The sequence below is a fragment of the Cucumis melo genome, chromosome 5 (genome assembly GCF_025177605.1).
Source record: "Cucumis melo cultivar AY chromosome 5, USDA_Cmelo_AY_1.0, whole genome shotgun sequence".
Classification (NCBI taxonomy): Eukaryota; Viridiplantae; Streptophyta; class Magnoliopsida; order Cucurbitales; family Cucurbitaceae; genus Cucumis; species Cucumis melo.
The window spans coordinates 1941862-1960370 of record NC_066861.1 but is presented as its reverse complement, the minus strand read 5'-3'; the positions used below and the strand labels follow the sequence as shown (position 1 = coordinate 1960370).

The window sequence follows — 18509 nt, the reverse complement described above, 5'->3', positions numbered from 1 at the left end:
GAAAATATATATTCTCAAAATGATGAGTTTACATTACTTGATCTCTTCAAAAAAGAAAAAAAAGAAAAGAAAAGAACCATCTTTTTAATATTTGTATTTTTCTAAAAAAGAAACAAAATAGTGTTACCTGTAGGTCCGGTAGCTGGTGGAGTTGTTAATGTCTGACTGGCTCCCACGATCAGCCGTTGATCCCTCTGGTTGACAAAAGAATCAATTATGCGCATGTTAGTATTTTTTTTTTGACTTGTTTGAGTGCAGGTTAGAATCTTTGTTTGAATGAGTAGTCACCGTTTTTGGGTCATTTTCACACGCTGGGTGGCTCTGTACAAAAATGATATGCATTAAATCACAATTAAATTTTCAGAAAATATTTATTTTATTTTAAATTTACATTAAAATATCATTTTATTTTATTCGTTTGGTTAATTCTTTAATTTAAATTATTAAATTTTCAATTACATTTTATTAGCATCTTTATTATAAATATTTTCCATATCTTCGCATGAAAATTATTACGATTGTTTAATCGATTTCAATACAAATTAACTTTGAACGATTAATTTTAAGATTTATTAAAAATACAAGGATTAAAGTTCAACATTTGAAAGTACAAACACACATAGATCTAAATGATATTTTAATCCTAAATTTATTTAATAAATATAATTTAGTTTCTTTTTTCTTCTTTTCTTTCTATTTTCAATCATTAATTGCTAATTTTGATTTATTTGGAACCTTGCTTACTATATTTTGACTTAGAACACCTATTTTAATGGATACTCATTAAAGACCTTTAAATTATATTCTCGACTTTATTAAGAATAACAAAGTTAAAAAAAATGTACTAAAAATAGGGTTCTTAGTTTTAGTTTCCGTTTTACAAAACAAAAAGTCCTGCCTTTTTTTTTCCCCTTCAAATTCGGAAATAAAAACAAAAAAGAAAATATATGTTATCTTTTTTTATTTAGTTTTCAATATTCTAGATAGATAGAGAGGTATATTTATAAGTTTAATTTTAAAAAATAAAGAAGGATTAGGAATGAAATAATTATCAAGTAGAATCCTCATTGCTATTATTATCACTTAATATTTACTCACTAATGATTAAACTGACTTGTGTGACTATGTAGCATGAGTACTCAAGTTAGCGCATTAATATGAATATACAATGGGATCAAAGTTGAGTTGAAAGACAAAAATAACCATATAAAACTGGGAATCCAAGAAATGAAATATCAAAATGATCTTTATCCTTGTAATAAATATTAGTTAAGGAGCCGTCACCAGATAATGATTGGCAGATGGACACAAAAGGCAAAAGGCCAATGTGTAGCTTTTAATGTTGATGGCTTTGACTTGAGCTCACGGAGGTCTCTGACTAGTGGGATCTAGGAAATTTCAAAGAAATCATTAAGGCAACAACATAATTGCAATTCAATTTCAACAAACAAACATATAAAAGAAAAATAATAATTGGTGTGAAAAATGGGAAGATTTTCTAAGCATTTTCAGGTCAAAGCCTACATTTAATTGAGGAGGCTTTATATTAATTAGAGAACAGTGGACAAGGAGAAATATGTATATAAATATGTCTACACCTACATTGCTATACGAAGCAAATATGAGAAATTATACAAACATTGAATGGATGAGGAAGAGCTCTTGAGAATTGGCCATTGTCGCTTTAAAAGGAGAATACGTCATTCATTTCTTGTTCTTCAATCAGCTGATAAAAATGTGTAAAGCTGAAGTTCATCTATGGAGTATCAATTGCTGAGCTGAACTCGGTAGTGATGCTGAAGTTAACGGTGGCACTCTTTTACTATTTATCGTATCTCCCTCGATGTTTTTGAATCTCTAATCACGCCCATCCGTTTCCTCTACCATTGGAGTTATGTCTAGAATCTGAAGAACCTTGGACATAGCTCGACCGCTTCTTTTTATGTGTTTTCCATGTTATTACACATCGACTCCATTCGCTTCCCGACTCGGCGAGGAATTCGTGTTTTTGACTGCTTACTCCTTCAAACTTTTGTCTCTTGGGGGTTGCTTCTAAACCAGAATTATCGTCACTCGTTCCCTCACTCATTACTGGCACGTTGTCGTCAAATTCTATCAGCTTATCCTCTGCCCTTGTGCTGGTAACATTGCTGGTTGATGCACTGCCTTCACGTGAGGGAGTCTCTCTTCTATTTCCTTTCGTTGAAAGGCTTGGAATTTCTCCATTTTCCACAGCCTTCATCCACTGCAAATCACTCAGTGTATCAGCATAAATCACCTCCTTTCTTTTTCGTTTTCCGGCGATGCCGAAATTTTCTGAAGCCTTGTTCTTCTCTTCATTACCCTCAGGTACTGAGTATACCCACTCAGGTACCTCGTGTTCTTCCATCAAACGAGATCTATATTTCTCCTTCTGTCTTCTTTCTTCATCCATTTTCTCAAACAGCCAAAATTCTTCATCTGATCGAGCTGCCAGGCGATTGATTTCTCTCTCGCTCGGCACATCAGTGCCAAGTGCGCTAGTTCCTCTGCGCATAATTTCCTCTAACATCTCTCTTCGGTCTTGAGCTGGAATAAACAAATGGAGGCAGAAATGAGTGAATGGAAAAAGCAAAAAAATAAAAAGGACGAGGGCAGTGTAAAAAAACCATCAAAATGGCTTCACATATGTATTGAAAATGTAATTATTCAATTTTCTGCTTGACATATAAAGGTCGCAAACCTCTCAAGTACAAAACAAAAGGGAAACAAAATAAAGGATTCAATCACTAGTTTTGAATAAAAATGGCATCACAGGTAATTAGACTTTAAAAAATAACAAACCTGTTGAAGTTGTGTTGAAAAGTCCAGCCTGGATAACCTTGGCATCAATCCCCATCTTCTGTTTTGCACGTTCCAGGATAACCTCTTCAACTGATCCAACACTAACCAGGACAAATACCCTTACTTCCTTCTTTTGTCCAATACGATGTGCTCGATCCTCTGCCTGCTGGTCCATTTGAGGATTCCAATCACTGTCAAAGATAATAACAGTGTCCGCAGTTTGTAAGTTCAGACCTAGACCACCAGCCCGAGTGCTCAAGAGAAACATGAAGAATGGGGAGTCTGGAGCATTAAATTGCTTCACTAAAGCCCCTCTTTCTTCGGTTTTTGTTGAACCATCAAGTCGCAGGTATCTAAACTCGTGTAGCTTAAGATAAATTTCAAGGATGTCCATAAGACGAGTCATTTGTGAGAAAAGCAAGACTCTATGCCCAGCTCTATGTAGCTTTGGGAGTAAACGATCCAGTAGTTCAAATTTCCCAGAAGCTCTGATGATCTCCTCCTTGCGCCAAATATTATAATCTCCCAAAATAAAAAGATATGGATGATTACAACACTTCCTCAGCTGCATCGTTAAATTTTGTAGGGACTTGGATTTGCCAGAGCCTGCCGAAGCAAATAGTTATTAATTAAAGCAGTAAAAAGACGAGCAAAAACTTCAATCAAAGAAGGTATAAAAGTTCAAAAGGACAGCAAAGATATTTAAACCAAAATATATAGCGTCAAAAGAGGGATAATGGGAATTTAGACGAAATTGTTTGCAATGCAACACAGTGGAATAGAAAAATAGACGAAATTCCCAAACTATGCATATACAGCATACCAGTGTCAACTCTGCCAACAGAAGTGACTTGTTGATAGTATACTTTCTGCCATGCTGACATATCACATTTTAGTATGACTTGTGACTTTTCAGGTAGATACTTTTCCACCTCATCCTTTTTCCTCCTCAATATGAATGGCCTAATAACCTAAAGAGAAATATATTAGAAAGGCAGACAAAAACGAAAAATTAACTCAAACATAGTGAAAAGCGAATAGACAATGCTCACATGATGCAGACGGCGAATGATCAATAGCTCTTCTTCATCTGTCAGAGTAACATCACTCCGATCAGCAAATGGTGCATTAAACCACTCCTGGAAGTTCTGGACAGAATTAAATATATGCGGCAGGAGAAAATTAAGCAGGGACCATAGTTCCTGCAAACTGTTCTGGATAGGTGTACCAGTTAAGAGAAGCCTACGTTTGATCTGGTAGCTGCAAACAAGGAAATGTTTCAAGTCTATATAACTTTGAATTCTACATTATAAACTATAAAGGATAAAGATTTGTAGGAAAATTAAGGCATGGTTTTGAAAAAACTATCTGCTACAGTTTAAAAAGAGCTAACTGAACACGCTTTTCTGGAAAAAGTGTAATTCAGTAAAAGAGAAAGAGACCCCAAAATATGTTACTAAGGGGGCTTTGGTGCCCAAAGCTGAGTTGAGTTGATAATTATTACTAGAGAGGAGTAACTGGAAGAGTTGACGTGAATAACAAGATGAAAAATGGGTTGGTTGAATAACAACCCTCTTTAATTATTGGTTGGGTTTTCTACCCACCCAACCCAACCCACCTTGAAGGGCCAACCGCCACCTAAGATATTTCAAGCTTGGATAAGAAATAGTATTTGATATTATGAGGAAAAAACAGCATCTTTGGTATTAGTATCATACCCTGCAAGTGTCTGTGCAAGAGCACAGTCACGATTTTTCAACCGATGGCCTTCATCAACAATCATATAATACCAGTGTATTTTCTTCAAAAATGATTTGTCTCTCATAATGAGATCATAATGTGTGATCAACACACAAAATTTTCCTTCACTCAATAGCTCCTCCTTTATAGCTTTTCTCTCCTCCTGACGTCCGTCATAAAGAACTGCAGCAATACTGGACAAGAAACAAAGAAAACAAGAATGAATGCAATGTGACCGCGTTCATGGATATGTACACCTCTAGGACTAAAATTTTTCATTCCAATCTGAATACTGTATATTTAACAAGCTATATAGACAGATATGTACAGCCAAGAGAATGAAAAGCATGTGTAAGGGAAGTGCGTGTAAAATATTTTCTTCTGTACCTTGGGGCCCATGTTGTGAATTCATGAATCCAGTTCGGCAGTACTGCCTTGGGAGCAACTATTAAGTGAGGTCCAGTCACATCCTTGTACTCCATGAGGTAAGCAATCAGGGAGATTGTTTGTATCGTTTTTCCCAGTCCCATTTCATCAGCCAATATTCCATTTAAATTGTTATTGAATAATGAAAGCATCCACTGAAGTCCTTCTATTTGATAGGGCCTCAATTCTCCTCCTTGTAGCATGGAAGGCTGCTCAGTGACCTGTAGAATCAAATTATTAGTCAGATTTCAATTATACAAAGTTTTAACAGTTGAGTGACATGCAGAATTATGGTTACTTGATTCTAAGTTCTGTTGAACTCTTTGCAAACGTGCATTGAAAAAGAATGCTGAAATCAATTCAAAATAGCATACCAAGTTACCAACAAACAAATAGATGATGTAAAAGAGAGACAAGAAAATATAAAACAGAGTACGGAAAGTTCTGCAATGCTTTTGGTATCCCCAGGGGTAATGTCTGAGGAAGTTGGAAATATCTTATACGTTATCAAAATGTGCATAGTATTGCTTGACCAGTCTACTTATGTATACTTTTCCTGAATTGAATTTTCCTAAATGATCAGAATATTTTCTACTGACATACACTTTACATTCAGAAAATGAACTTCTTAATAGGATTTCAAGTGTTCACTAAATCCTGACTTCCACTTCCACAGTTTAACACGTGGATTATAGACCAGAGAAATGGATTAACCATATAAGTTAAAACCCAATGCAATCATATGAATTTCTTAGGTACCTTTTCTTGAATTGAATGAATGGCAGAGTTATATTGTCGCTGTCCTTCAAGCAAATCACCATTTTCATCGTTTCTATCAGAATCAATGGCATCTAGATCTTCATCTATTAATAGATCTTGAGGGGTTGCATTCTTTGAAGAATCCAACTCGGTTAAATCAACATCAGATTCATCCAAGGTCTCGATGCCATCAGCAAGTTTAGAATCTTTCTGTCTTTGAACGGCAGCACCCAAGTTAACAAGTAGTTTATTTGTTTCTTCAAGAAGTGTTGTTAATCGTTCATTCTTGCTCTCCTTAACCAATCTCATATAAGCTTCTTGATCATCCGCCTTTAGTGCTTGGAACCTAAGTTTTTCTGCTCTGGTAGCTCGTTGTCTTTGTCTTCCATGCCATGCCTGTCCAAATATCATGTGATGGATCATTTTTCAAGGTGCACGGTAATTGAAAGATTATAGTCGTCCTAACAATTTTTCTAAATCATTAACAATTTATGTTCACTCCAAGAAAGAGAACAGTATTCCTAGCTCGCATAACTGTGACACCGGTAGAACTAGAACTGAAGTATTAGTTAAACAAAAAAGAGGCGTTACAAAATTTTCAAGCAATTATGAGGTTTGGCCTGCCTTCTCTACAATATACATCCTGCCTTCTACTCAGCTTAATACATCTACCGATGATAAGCACTCCATTTAACTACCCTACAAGTTCAGTTCATAGTCCTAACCCCTTACTATCTGCCAGCCATAACTAACCCTCAAGTAAAATCTACAGCAGCCTACTTGTATCAAAAATTAAAGCACGGTCCCTAATAGAAAAATCTTCTCTTTGCAAAATCAAAATTTAGATAAGGAAAGAATTTTATGAGGCAATACCTGAATTCCATCATTTCTCTGTTTTCGACGTTTTATAGAAGCTTGAATTTGTAAATGGAATTCACGTACGGCATTCAATATCTCGGTAAAAAATTTTCTTTTCCTAGTCTCAATTTGGTTCTTCTCCTCCTCTTCTAACCTTGATGTCCTCTGCAAAAACAGGTTTATGCTATTTTAATAATATACAACAAGCAAAGCCCAGGAGAATATATATATTTTTCCTTTTTCTAACACAAAAGCATAATCATACATTTTTCAAAATGGTTTCTCATAATCCATTATGAAAGTTCTTGAGCTAACGGTTTCTCATAATCCTCAAATTTTGCAAGAGCACTTGTTGGATTTTTCTTTTTTTTCTTTTTCTTTTTTTTGAGGTGGATATGAAGTGATATTTCCTAAGAACAAATACAGAAAGGTCATGGAAAAAGGCATCAACCCAAGGACATGGGGCTGCAGAAGTTCCTCAGGTTGGCATTATTTAAAGAAGCCCTATACCGAGTAATGTCCTAAATTTTAGGTCCCTTCTAAAGAACTTATGAACTAGAGTTTATAATTCCTTTCCAGCCAAAAGTTGGATATGCCCTTTTAATCGGCTTTTAATAGCCAAAAACCAGTAGAGTAACTGTTCAAATAACAATCTAATAATATGATAAATATATTTCACACAGTGCATGGGGTCAAATATTCAGAGATGTGTGAAAGGAAAACAGAATTGGTAATCAGCGAAAAATAACCTCGGCATCCCGCTTCTTCCGCAATTGATCATCAGCTTCCACGGCAAAAGCATCTCCTACACCATATGGCGGACGATGCAGTCGCATCATGCCCCAGTCATATAATTGTTTGTCTGGATATGCACAAGTTGCTTGAAGCCAGTACTCTGAACTCACAGCAGATCGTACCTTTTTTTGCAAATCTAATAACTGCCATGAAATGACTGTAATCAATCAGTACCAAACAGAATTGTGTAAATGCACACCAATTTATCATCATCAACAGAATATCAATACTCAAACTATGGAACAAATAACAATCAATGTAGTAACATTCTTTTTTAATATTTAAACAAAATTTTGATAGTTGTTTACAAAATAATAGTAATAATAATAATAAGTGAAGATTAATGAACATTTTATAAACAGTCAAATCAAATGTGAATAACATATTCTAGAGCAAGATTACCTTTAATCCACACAGTTCAAGCAAGCACTTTGTCTGTAATTCTTCCCCTCTACTTGAAGGTAACTCTGGTTCAATATAAGTAAACGAATAAGTAACAAATAATGAACCATTTAATACACCCTTAACCAACTGCAAATGAATAAAGACATAATGTAGTATAATTCAAAACCAATAACAATGCAGAAGCACAACACATAATGTAGTACTTTCTTCTATTCAAAGTTTTTCCATAACATCTCAAATTAATTGAATCACCTTCTAAATCACTCAACCGCCGTCGTACACAACCTCGATACCGCTCTTCTCTCGACCGTTCCAACCGAGAACCAGACACAAAATTCGAACGTTGCTTTGCCAAAGCATCTCCAAGGTCAGTCAATAGATCTTCTTGAACAGAATCATCAACCTCCTCCTAAACGAGATACAAAACATTGCAACACACAACTCAGACAACAGTAACATATAAAGCGTAAAACCTCTATCTAAATGAGCACCAGAACGACCTAAATTCACTATAAATTCATAACATTAGTTGAACCACAAGATCTATGAATCAGCATCCTGCTTAAATTGAGGCAACACAGAAAAAACATGTAGAAAAAAACGAATGAAGAGAAGTGGAGGAAACCCTAAAGGAAGAAGGATGGAGAATGAGTACCGAGTGATTGAGAGGAGTGGGATCCTGGTGTTGAGGAGCGGAATAAATGGAAGAAACAGCTTCAAGGAGGTCGGGAGGAAGGGGGAGATTACGGGAGAGTAAATTGAGAGCAGAGATGAGGGACCTAGTGGAATGAAGATGGTCGAGGGAAGAGAGGTCGGTGTCGAGATGGGCCAAATTCATGGCGGGAGAGGAGGAAGAAGAAGAAGAAGAAGAAGAAGAAGAAGAAGGGGGGGTTTATTTATTTTACTTATATTTTGACGGCTAATTAAAATTGAGAAGAAAGCAAAATAGAGGAAATTAAATAAAAATAAGAAATCCGGTGAGTCGCTCGCGCGTAAATTGAATTCTCAAATTCTCTTCTCAATATGTTTCTGTATTTTCTTTGTGCGTTTGCTTTGCTAATGCCGGAGGAGCCTCCCCTTGCCCTTATTCCTCTTCTTTGCTTTTTTATCTTCCGTAACCAAACATACCTCTTCCCGCTACTTCAAATGTCCATACTGCCCTTCCAATTTTTTATTTTTCTTCTTCTTCTTCTTCTTTATTTTTTATTTTATTTTCAAAACATTCGGATTACTCTCTATATTTGATTTTTTAGTATGTAATGGTTTTTTACTATAATCTTTCTATATTTTTCTTTTTAAAAAATAGTTTTTAAATAATTATGAAACATCAATCACCACCGTATTAAAACGTTTAAAAGAATGACATTATTCAACTTAATTCAAGGATCTTTTTTCGAAAATTTGTTAGAAATAATCTTTTTCAAGTTTTTATTTTCTTAAAAGAGTAATTGTAATGGAGTACCAATTTTATGAACAACAATTATTACAAAGTCTATTAACGATAGACTATATAGTTGGTGGTCTATCACTATTAAACCATGCAAATCTATTAGCGATGAAATTTATTATATTTGTAGTTTTTTAAAATGTGTTATCTACGTTAATACTTCGAATTTGATTTATTTGGAGATGGGGATGTCACGTTTGTAGTTTTTTCTCAATCGATCGTGCTCAAAATCGGCCACTAAGACCTACGTAAAAATTCTACTTTTTAGCTTTATCGATCTAATCTTGAGCATTATTAACAGCTAAATTCTACTCATTATCCAATTTTTTTCTTCAAATTTGATTCTCTACCAATTTTTCATTTAAAAAATTCTTCATAATTTTTGGATCCTAATTTTTCGTTTTCACAATTACATACTTTTAAAATTTTCAATAAACTTACAATTATGATTTTTCAGATGAATCTTAAGTGCACTATACTATTTAGATTTAGAAATAAAAACAAAATCAAATTTTATTTAAAAAATTGAGTTAGATTTGAGAAAATATAAAGAATTGAGTTATCTTAATTCACAACTTTCAACTTTTGTTGACGTAAAACCACAAAGCTTTGAAATGAAAAGTGACAAATTCATATTCACTTTCTAAGATCACAAAATGAAAATTAAGATGTGAATGATTTTGGGAAGGGGGTATTCCCAATTGGGTTTTTCTTTAAAGAACTGAGTAGATTAGGCAAAAGATAATAATCATTACTAAGTAAAATGATGCTATAACATTTCGTTGTAATACATAATTTATTATGGTTCAACTTTACAAGTGATTCTATTAGAAACCTCAAAATCTAAGAAAATTATGGATGTATTATCTTTTGTACGCAGTGTTCTAGCCTCCCCCAACAAAAAATTCGCAACCTTTTCGGCTGAATTTTCGGCACTTGACGAGTATCTTTCCCTAGCCTACAGCAGCAACAATTCATAATCACTTCTCCAGTTGAAACATAGATTCTCCAAAAGCAAATGAAAAAATAAGGAGAGAGAGAGAAAAAAAAAAAGTCGGCACCTGAATGGCCAGCTGAATTGCCTTCTTCACGCCGATCACATCCCAAAAGCCATCACTGTGATTAATGAAGAATCATAAGTCAATTTTCCAACTTTATCAGGGCAAAAAATTATGGAATTGAACAGTTCTCGTAGTTATTTCCATCCTTTTCCTATTGCCACTTCTCCTTTCCCTCGATGTAAAGTTTTAAATGTGTACGAGAAGTGACATTACCAGTTTAGTTGCTCAACTTCCAAGAGCTTATTGTGTATTTGATCCATAAACATGAAAATGTGTCTAACAAGTCAAAGAAGATTCAAGTTTGTGTTCATTTGGTCCTTGAACTTAAAAAGTATCCAATTTCAACTTTCAAAATTTTGTGTCAAATGAGTCCTTAAATTATCAATTGCACCTAAGATCATTGACCTATTCAACATCTTTTAAAACATAACTACTAGATATAAAATTGAAAGTTAAGAGTCTCGTCAACTCAGTTTTGTATCGAGTAGAACAATTAATTTTAATTGAAAATGTAAAGACTAAACTTATAATTTAATGGAATAAAAGCCCAGCATGGATTCATTCAGTTCCCCAACCCCCAATTTTTTGTCATGGCATTTACTATTTACTATAACAGAAGAAAGGATCTCTATTGATCAGAAGTAAAATCACCTTGCCATCACTGCAAAAGCTTTGCTTCCTTGATCTACATGGACAACTTCACTTATATAAGGTTCTGAACTGAAACGAGGGTCTTGTTGTTTAAGAAACTTGTCACCAAGCATCCTTGCAAGGTTCAAGCCTGAGGCAGGCAGGCAAGGTGTGACCAACATGGATAACATTAAAAAAAATAACTATTTGATAGTGTGAAGGACATTTTTTTCGTTACCACACAAACGTGTCTCTCCATCTTTCAATGGTTCTCCTGCTTGTTCTATTCGAAGTCTTTCTGAATAGCTAGTTATTCTGTGATCTTCTGTCATCTTCATCTGCTTCCCATGAACACTGAAAGAAAAAGAGAGAGAGAAAGACAAAGAAGAAGAAGACATCAATTTCTACCTCACAACAGAAACAAACTTAAAATGGTTTCAAGTAAGAGTAACTATGACATGTCCTCATTTCTCACTCTTTTCTATTTTTTTTATTATTGTTTTTAATTCCCCTGCGTGTTAGAGTATAGAGTGCTCATGAAGTGTCCATTGTTGTTCTTTTTTCCTGTGGTATAAACATGGCTCCCTCCTGATTCGATAATGCACATCAATCTTGTCACTCAATACATGAAAACAAATAAAAGTGCAAACACATACTTCAGAACACAAGCAGAGTCCCCAACATTCGCACATTGCACAAAGTAATTTTCATCACTATCAGCCCATACTAAAAGCACCGTGGCAGTACAACCCTGGAAAGAGAGAAATTAGTCAGAACCATTAATAATAAAGTCTAAAACAATTGTTCCCAACAACAATACTAACAAAGTTAATAATAATAAAATAAATAAACCCTTCGCATATACAGAGAGAGTCTCTATACCTAACAAATAAACATATATATCATTCATAAAATTTGCACTTCTCAAATAAATATAAACTCATTTTATAACACAAGTTTGTTTTTAATATAGCATAGTTTGAATGATGAATTTCTGTCGTATACAGGTAGAAAATTTCTTGAAAAAAACCACTGCTGCAGTGTCTATGCAACCTATGCCATGCCTCAATTGATAAACAATTTTTTGGAAAAGAACAAAGAACTTAAAACAAAGTACACATGAATGTTCCATGATTCCAAAAATAATTGATCAAGGGAAAGTGAAGAAACCTCGTAATAGTGATTCATACAAGCTTCAGTCTGAGAAAATGCTTCTCTAAGAACATCTGAAGCATCATGAAGAGATACTACCCTCTCCCTTTTTAGTGGATCGGATAGAATTGTGGCAACTTTCTCCGGAAGCATTCTAAAAATAGAAATATTCACAATTAGTACAGTAGAAAGTAAAAGCCACTACACTACTCCAGTGATGGAAAAACAGGAAACTACAGGTTTTTAATTGTGTGTGTGTGTATTTGTATGAAACCGACCTATCATTGAGAAATAATGAAAGGAATGCAAGGGTGGTAAACAAAGGACCCAAACTAAACAAAGGATAAGAGGGAGCCCAACATTAACTACAAAAAGGGGCTACACAATCAAACCAAAAAGTCCTCAAATATTTGAATGCACATATTCTCACGTCAAAGTCGAACAGGACAGAAAGTATGATGCCATACAATCTACATAGTATACCCAAACTCAAGTTCCAGAAAACTTTACAGGTACTTTTGTGACTCGTCAATTTCATTTCCATATAATGCACCCTTGGCAGAACCGTTCTGAGAACAGTTTTTTATAAGTTCACTAAGTTTTCTATCTAAGACTATATCATGAACAGCTAACTGAAGATTCTATAAAGTCTCCTCTGATTTGTGGTATTTTGATCTTAAATATACTCAGGTTTCTTTTAGATTTATTACGAAAGGAATAATTATAAGCAACAATGCTGAAGTTGAAAGCAGATACTAACTCGCTAGCAGATTTGGCAGCCGCTACTCCACTATGTCCATCACAGATACCAAAGAGTCCAAACTGCCAGATAAATGTTCATGTAAGTTAAGCCATTTTGGTATGCATTAAAAATAAAAAACATAAATTGCCAGCACTAAAACCTGATCAACCCCAGCAAGAGGCCATTGATAATAGCAAACATCTTCCATGGCAAGCTTCTTTCCACCTCGACGTAAAGCCATTGGATCTGAAGCCAAACCAACTCCAAAGGGAATATGGTTCTCAATCTGAGCTGTAATATGAACCTGTCAAAGTGGTAAAATATAAAATATTAAAAAATATTATTCTCTTCAGCATTGTGATAGAAACAGATAGTTCCATGTACTACAATAATGGCATTTTCCTTTTATAACCTGGGTTGTGTTCCCCTCCTATGTGCATCTCAACTAAGGCCACATGACAACTGCTTAACTCTACAACATTTGGTGTTAGAGAAACTTGAGATTTTAAATATCATATAGGAGGCTTCACAGTTACGAGTTACAGCCCATGACTACTAAAAAAATACGACCGAACAGTTCTCTAATCCCACTGGCCACTATTAAGCCAGCACAGGATGGTTACTACTATAATGAGAAATTACTATATGAATAACAAATACAGGGGTAAGTCAACTTACATACACTTTGGAGGTTGTACCAAGAGTTATAACATCTCCACTCGCAAGCTCAACTGGTTCACCCCAATGTCTACTTCCAGAATCAGGATTGTTGATTGGTTGAGAATTTAATAGGGTCCCATTTAAGCTGCCCAAGTCCACAAGCTCCCATTTCATACTCTGCATATATACAAATTAATACTTTAATAAAAAAATAAAAAGAAGAAAAGAAAAGGAAGAAAGAACAACACACAAGTAAAACAAACATAAATGTAAATTGTAATCAGGTGATGAACCACTATAGCAATGCTTACATTTAGATTCCATTTTATCAAGGCGTGCTTCCCTGAGACTTCTGAATCTTTCAGCTGTAAATCACTATGAGGTACTCTTCCAAGCGTCAATGGGAGCTTCGATGTGTTTTCAGAATGTATTGAATAACGAACTCCACGAGAAGGACCGGAGGTGACCTCCAAAGTGAGGTAACTTCCTGCACTTCTAACAGAAAGATATGAAGGTATGTTTTACATACTCGCATACATTACATTTGATAATAGCCTCACTGAATAAACGAATGAGATGAGAAATTACTTCCATGTGAGATGTCTTGACTTGCAATTTCGTGGAGTTGCTCACTTCCCGGACTCAGTTTTGCATGCTTTTGAACTTCAGGAATCTGGTTTGGAATTGGGTTTGCAAAGTAAGTACGTTTAAGAGTTTGACCAACTGAAATAACTTCTAAAGGATTGGGAACTACATCTTGAACCAATCTATCACCTGAAAGGAATGAACAAACCAACCAATAAAATGAAGAATTAATAAACCATACATAGTGAGAAAGATACTTGAGGGAAATTGACACAGCAGAGTTAATTACCCTGACTTGAATGGGGAGATGAAGGTGGCAGTCTTTGTTTATGAATCAGTCCTTGTAATCTTGGGGACCGAAAATGTCCATCAGTTTGAAGTGCACCCTCCAGATCATAATCTCTGGGAAGCTCACTGAATTGGTTTTGAGTGACATCCGCAGCATCAGAGACAAGGGGTCTCTCAAGGTCAAGGTCAGGAACCTGAAAGAAAACATGGGAGGTAGCGCCATGTAAAGAAAATTACGAAGATGGTAGCCTCATATATCGTATAACTAAAAATACATGATCGCATTGCATCAATTCTTATCATTTAAAAAAATAATGATAAAGAAGATAAAGAGATCACCGGGTATTCTACTTTTCAGAAATTGAAAAAATAAAATAAAATAATCAAATAGCAAAAGATTTCAATCGCTATACTGGAAGCTAATATCTTTTACCAATTTTTGAAAGCTTGACTATAAAGTGCTTCTTCTTCTTTTTTCTTTTTAATCTTTTAAGAAATTCAAAATTAATATCTCGCCTCATAAACGCCAAACAACAAGAATAAAACAAGTCAATCAAGACTCGAAACATTTTGTCATCAATTAACATTACATCGGTTGGAGGCAGACAGGCGGATGAGGGTGACGAAAGTTTTTTTTTGGAAAAAAAAAACATCTTTTAGAGAGCAGAATCTCAAAGGAGCTGAATCCAGCTATTAGGAAGCCAATGAAGGAGCTCCCTGAGAAAAGCCACATACACGAAACCGTTAGCTATACACGACAGAACAGAAGAACAATTACTTATTTTCACCTGATAGATTCCAATTATTCACTCCAGCATTTCCAGATGAATATCACCCCACAAAAGAAAATTCCAGGAGACATACAATAACAAAACCAATCCCCACAGATGAAGAAAAAAAAAATCGAACCAAACAATCAACACCCATCAATTCAAAATCCAACCCATCACGGGAAATAAACAAATCAATCCAAAAATAAAAGTACAAGAACCATCCAACTAAACCCCAATTGCTTGATCGCATCACAACTCACAACCCAACTGAAAAAAAAATCCAAAAATTCCAAACACAGTATAAGAATTCATATCATTCCAATTCAAATTCTACAACGTATCAGCAATCAATCGGCAGCATTACATAAATAATGCAGAAATGTATAGAAATAAAAGGAGAGTAAGAAAAAGAGAAACAAAAAAAAAAAAAAAAGGACCTTGATGGTGCGAGAACGGGAATATGAAAAGAAACGCCATGGTTTACAGGCAATGAGGAGGAGAAGGAGGATGAGAAGCAACATAAGGAGAAGAAGAACGACAATGTTCCCAGGTATCGCCATCGTCATCGCTCTCTCTCCCCTGTGAGGAAACAGATTTGGCTGGCCCTGGGGTTTTCGCGAGAAGGTCGCTTTGAAATGGTCGCAACTCCCACATCCCTCTCTAAATCATCAAACATTTTCCCATTTCTTGCTTTTTAGCAAATAAAAATTATTTTCATTTTACTCCCTTTTTAACTTCTAATCTTTTTCCCCTTCTAATCCTTAACTTTCCTAAATATCATTTTTTACTCCAAACTTTCAAATTTATTATGATTTAATCCTTTAATTCGTAAGGATTTTTTTTTTTTTTGTTTTTCTATTTTTCCTAATATGGTTCTCATCTTTTTTTAATAAATATTGGCAAATTCCAAAATAAAATTGGATTTTTTTTAATAACTTTTGTAGTTGGCAGTTTTTAAATTTAGAAAAAAAAAAATATTGTTTGTAAATAATTTGTTTTAAATAATTATCACGTGCATCTTTTACAACCAAACTCATCTACTTTCATTAAATCTTCCTTCTTTTTCTTTTGTTGTAAGAAAAACAAAATATTGTTTTTCTCCCTCTAAAAAAAATTAGATTATAACTTTAGGTGAGAATCAAATGCACGATCTTTATGTTTGTTAAGGAGCGAAGCAATTAGAAAAGATAAACTTAAGGGAAACCAAACATGTGATTTTTTATATATTAATTTAAATTTTGTTCAATTTCGATTGTCTCATTCTTTTAATGTTCGGGTTTAGTCCATTCAATGAATTTTAAATTTAATCTTTTAGGGTTAATTTTTCAATTGGTTAAATGACAGCTATAGAAAACATCAAATATTACTATATTTTAAAAAATTGTAGTGAAAAATGATGGAAGAAAAAAAACAATTATAAATTAGCACCTTGAACTCAAGTCTAAAATTTGAAAGACGGTGAAGTTAGGAATTATAATTGAATAATTTTTTTTTCAAATATAAAATTCAATAATTATATTTTAACCTCTTATCTTCTTTTATTTGATATTTTTTTTCAAAATTATGATTCGAGGTTTCTCTCAAGTTGTATACTTGTTTAAACTTTGAATTTTGCATTTATTAGATCTTTACCGTATTTCAAAAGTTTCTTTGAAGCAAAAGTAATATTTAAATTTAATGCGAAAAATTCAAAAGTTGAATTATATTTTCTAGTAACAACCATATATTAAACACCTAAATGAATAACCACCAACAAACAAACAAAACGGTCACGTTGTTTTTACTAATTCACCACGAAAAAAATAAATAAATAAGGAAAAATAGAAGCATGCAAGACATCTTGGATTCAAAAGATCTCGTACTAGAATTTCAAATATCATCATAAAAAATTCGACTAAATTGACATTTGTATGTATTTGAGTATCAATAGGTCTCATATTGAAAATCTTAATCCCGTTTGTACTTTAAAAAATATCCGAACACACAAATTTGTTTGCGATTTTATTCTCTCAGTTTACCCTCTAACATCCTTACAAAAATACGTGGTATGCTATAAAGTAGCAAAACAATTAAAAAAAAAAAGTACATTTAGACAAATCAGAATTCAATAAATTCGAATATAAGAGTTGAGTAAAAAAATTCGAATATAAGAGTTGAGTAAAAATTAAACTTACAAAATAAAAACACTCTAATATGAACCGTCAGATAAAAAAATACGATTATTCAGATCTTATTGGATAACTATTTAGTTTTTAGTTTTCAGTTTTTGATAATTAAGTATTAAATTTCTCTATTTCTAAATATTTTGATATTTCTTTACCCATATTTTTAAAAACAAATTCAAATTAAAAAAAAACTTTATTTGTCCCTCTCATGTCTCGAAAACAATTAATAAATTAAGTTAATGGATAGTTTGTATTACTTTATCACATCAAATACGATCGTGGCAGCTCGTGAAACCTCTGCCCCACAAATCATTAATGTTCCGCTCGTGATTCACGCATGACTCGTAACCGGGCCGATAACTCCGGCCCAATGCTCACGATACGCCTTTGGGCCAAAAATGTCGATTGGGCCCTTCTTTATAACCTAATGGGCCTCTTTAATCTAGTGAAACTTTACGATGAGAAATTTCTTGGGGTTAACAACAAGAACACTCTTCAATTTCAAAAATATTTTAACTCAACTCATATAAAATATGGGTTAACCACGAAAGATAAAATATAAAAAGATGTTTAGTAAAAATAAGTGGAATGAAAATATTTGGTCGATGATATATATTTTTGTAAATTTTCAAATTATGACTTTAAAATAAGAAATAATGTCAATTACATATGAGTTATGTTGTGCTTATTTTGACATATAAATTTTCGAATGACTACGTTATTGTGACAACACAAATACCACTAGATCAAGAAATTATATTAATCGACAACTTTAATTAAAGTGAATAATTTACTTTGATTTGTTAATATTTGATGTTTGTTGGATAGTCATGTCGTGTTGTGTATAAGTAGGGAAAAAGAAAATAGATGAAAACCCTATCAAAAACATTATAAACAAAAGAGAAGGGTCGTAAACTTATGATTTTAAAATGTAAATACATAACTCAACTTCTCTTTATGTATTAGTACAATATTTTAACGTACAAAACATAATTCCACGTAATATTAATTTAAAATTTTTGTACTGTTCTAGGAAAAAAAAACCATAATCGTATCACAATTTCTATTAAACAACCGTCACAACCAAAATAAACATAACCCAACTAATATAAAATATGTATAATAATCTTAAGATTACAGGTTTGATTCATCGATTCCACGATTTATAAAAAACATCAGTAATCGTGAAGTTTACTAATA

At 33.6% G+C, this 18509-nt stretch overlaps 2 protein-coding genes across 4 annotated transcripts; both read right to left on the bottom strand.

Annotated features, from left to right (window-relative positions):
- Positions 1–1473: 1473 nt before the first annotated feature.
- On the bottom strand, positions 1474–8880 carry LOC103491412 (probable ATP-dependent DNA helicase CHR12). Its single transcript, XM_008451345.3, has 12 exons — positions 8462–8880; positions 8059–8215; positions 7804–7868; positions 7356–7544; positions 6622–6771; positions 5749–6144; positions 4951–5210; positions 4542–4757; positions 3876–4083; positions 3647–3794; positions 2824–3429; positions 1474–2568 (listed from the first exon to the last, which is right to left on the bottom strand). The coding sequence occupies exons 1-12, from the start codon at positions 8642–8644 to the stop codon at positions 1862–1864; spliced, it is 3285 nt and encodes a 1094-aa protein (XP_008449567.1). The 5' UTR covers positions 8645–8880; the 3' UTR covers positions 1474–1861.
- Positions 8881–9983: 1103 nt separating this feature from the next.
- LOC103491413 (protein phosphatase 2C 70) lies at positions 9984–15839 on the bottom strand. 3 transcript variants are annotated; one of them, XM_051085137.1, is made up of 14 exons: positions 15582–15836; positions 14962–15088; positions 14373–14565; positions 14087–14272; positions 13810–13985; positions 13517–13675; positions 12999–13142; positions 12857–12918; positions 12115–12250; positions 11601–11695; positions 11183–11298; positions 10966–11095; positions 10315–10369; positions 9984–10211 (listed from the first exon to the last, which is right to left on the bottom strand). In XM_051085137.1, the coding sequence occupies exons 2-14, from the start codon at positions 15022–15024 to the stop codon at positions 10053–10055; spliced, it is 1674 nt and encodes a 557-aa protein (XP_050941094.1). In that variant the 5' UTR covers positions 15025–15088; positions 15582–15836; the 3' UTR covers positions 9984–10052. The 3 variants fall into 3 exon arrangements, with proteins under 3 accessions (XP_050941094.1, XP_008449570.1, XP_050941093.1); XM_008451348.3 differs by lacking the exon at positions 14962–15088 and having other exon boundaries at positions 15582–15839; XM_051085136.1 differs by lacking the exon at positions 14962–15088 and having other exon boundaries at positions 14379–14565; positions 15582–15837.
- Between the last annotated feature and the right edge of the window lie 2670 nt (positions 15840–18509).

Excerpts from the sequence above, each read along its gene's own strand:
- LOC103491412 (XM_008451345.3), bottom strand. The coding sequence starts at position 8,644 with ATGAATTTGGCCCATCTCGACACCGACCTCTCTTCCCTCGACCATCTT. Across the intron at positions 4,758-4,950 it reads TTCACAACATGGGCCCCAAG|TATTGCTGCAGTTCTTTATG; the intron begins GTACAGAAGAAA and ends TTTCTTGTCCAG. Across the intron at positions 4,084-4,541 it reads CTTGCACAGACACTTGCAGG|CTACCAGATCAAACGTAGGC; the intron begins GTATGATACTAA and ends CCTTGTTTGCAG.
- LOC103491413 (XM_008451348.3), bottom strand. The coding sequence starts at position 15,710 with ATGACGATGGCGATACCTGGGAACATTGTCGTTCTTCTTCTCCTTATG. Across the intron at positions 14,566-15,581 it reads CCCGTTCTCGCACCATCAAG|GTTCCTGACCTTGACCTTGA; the intron begins GTCCTTTTTTTT and ends GTTTTCTTTCAG. Across the intron at positions 12,251-12,856 it reads GCTGCCAAATCTGCTAGCGA|AATGCTTCCGGAGAAAGTTG; the intron begins GTTAGTATCTGC and ends TTCTATTTTTAG.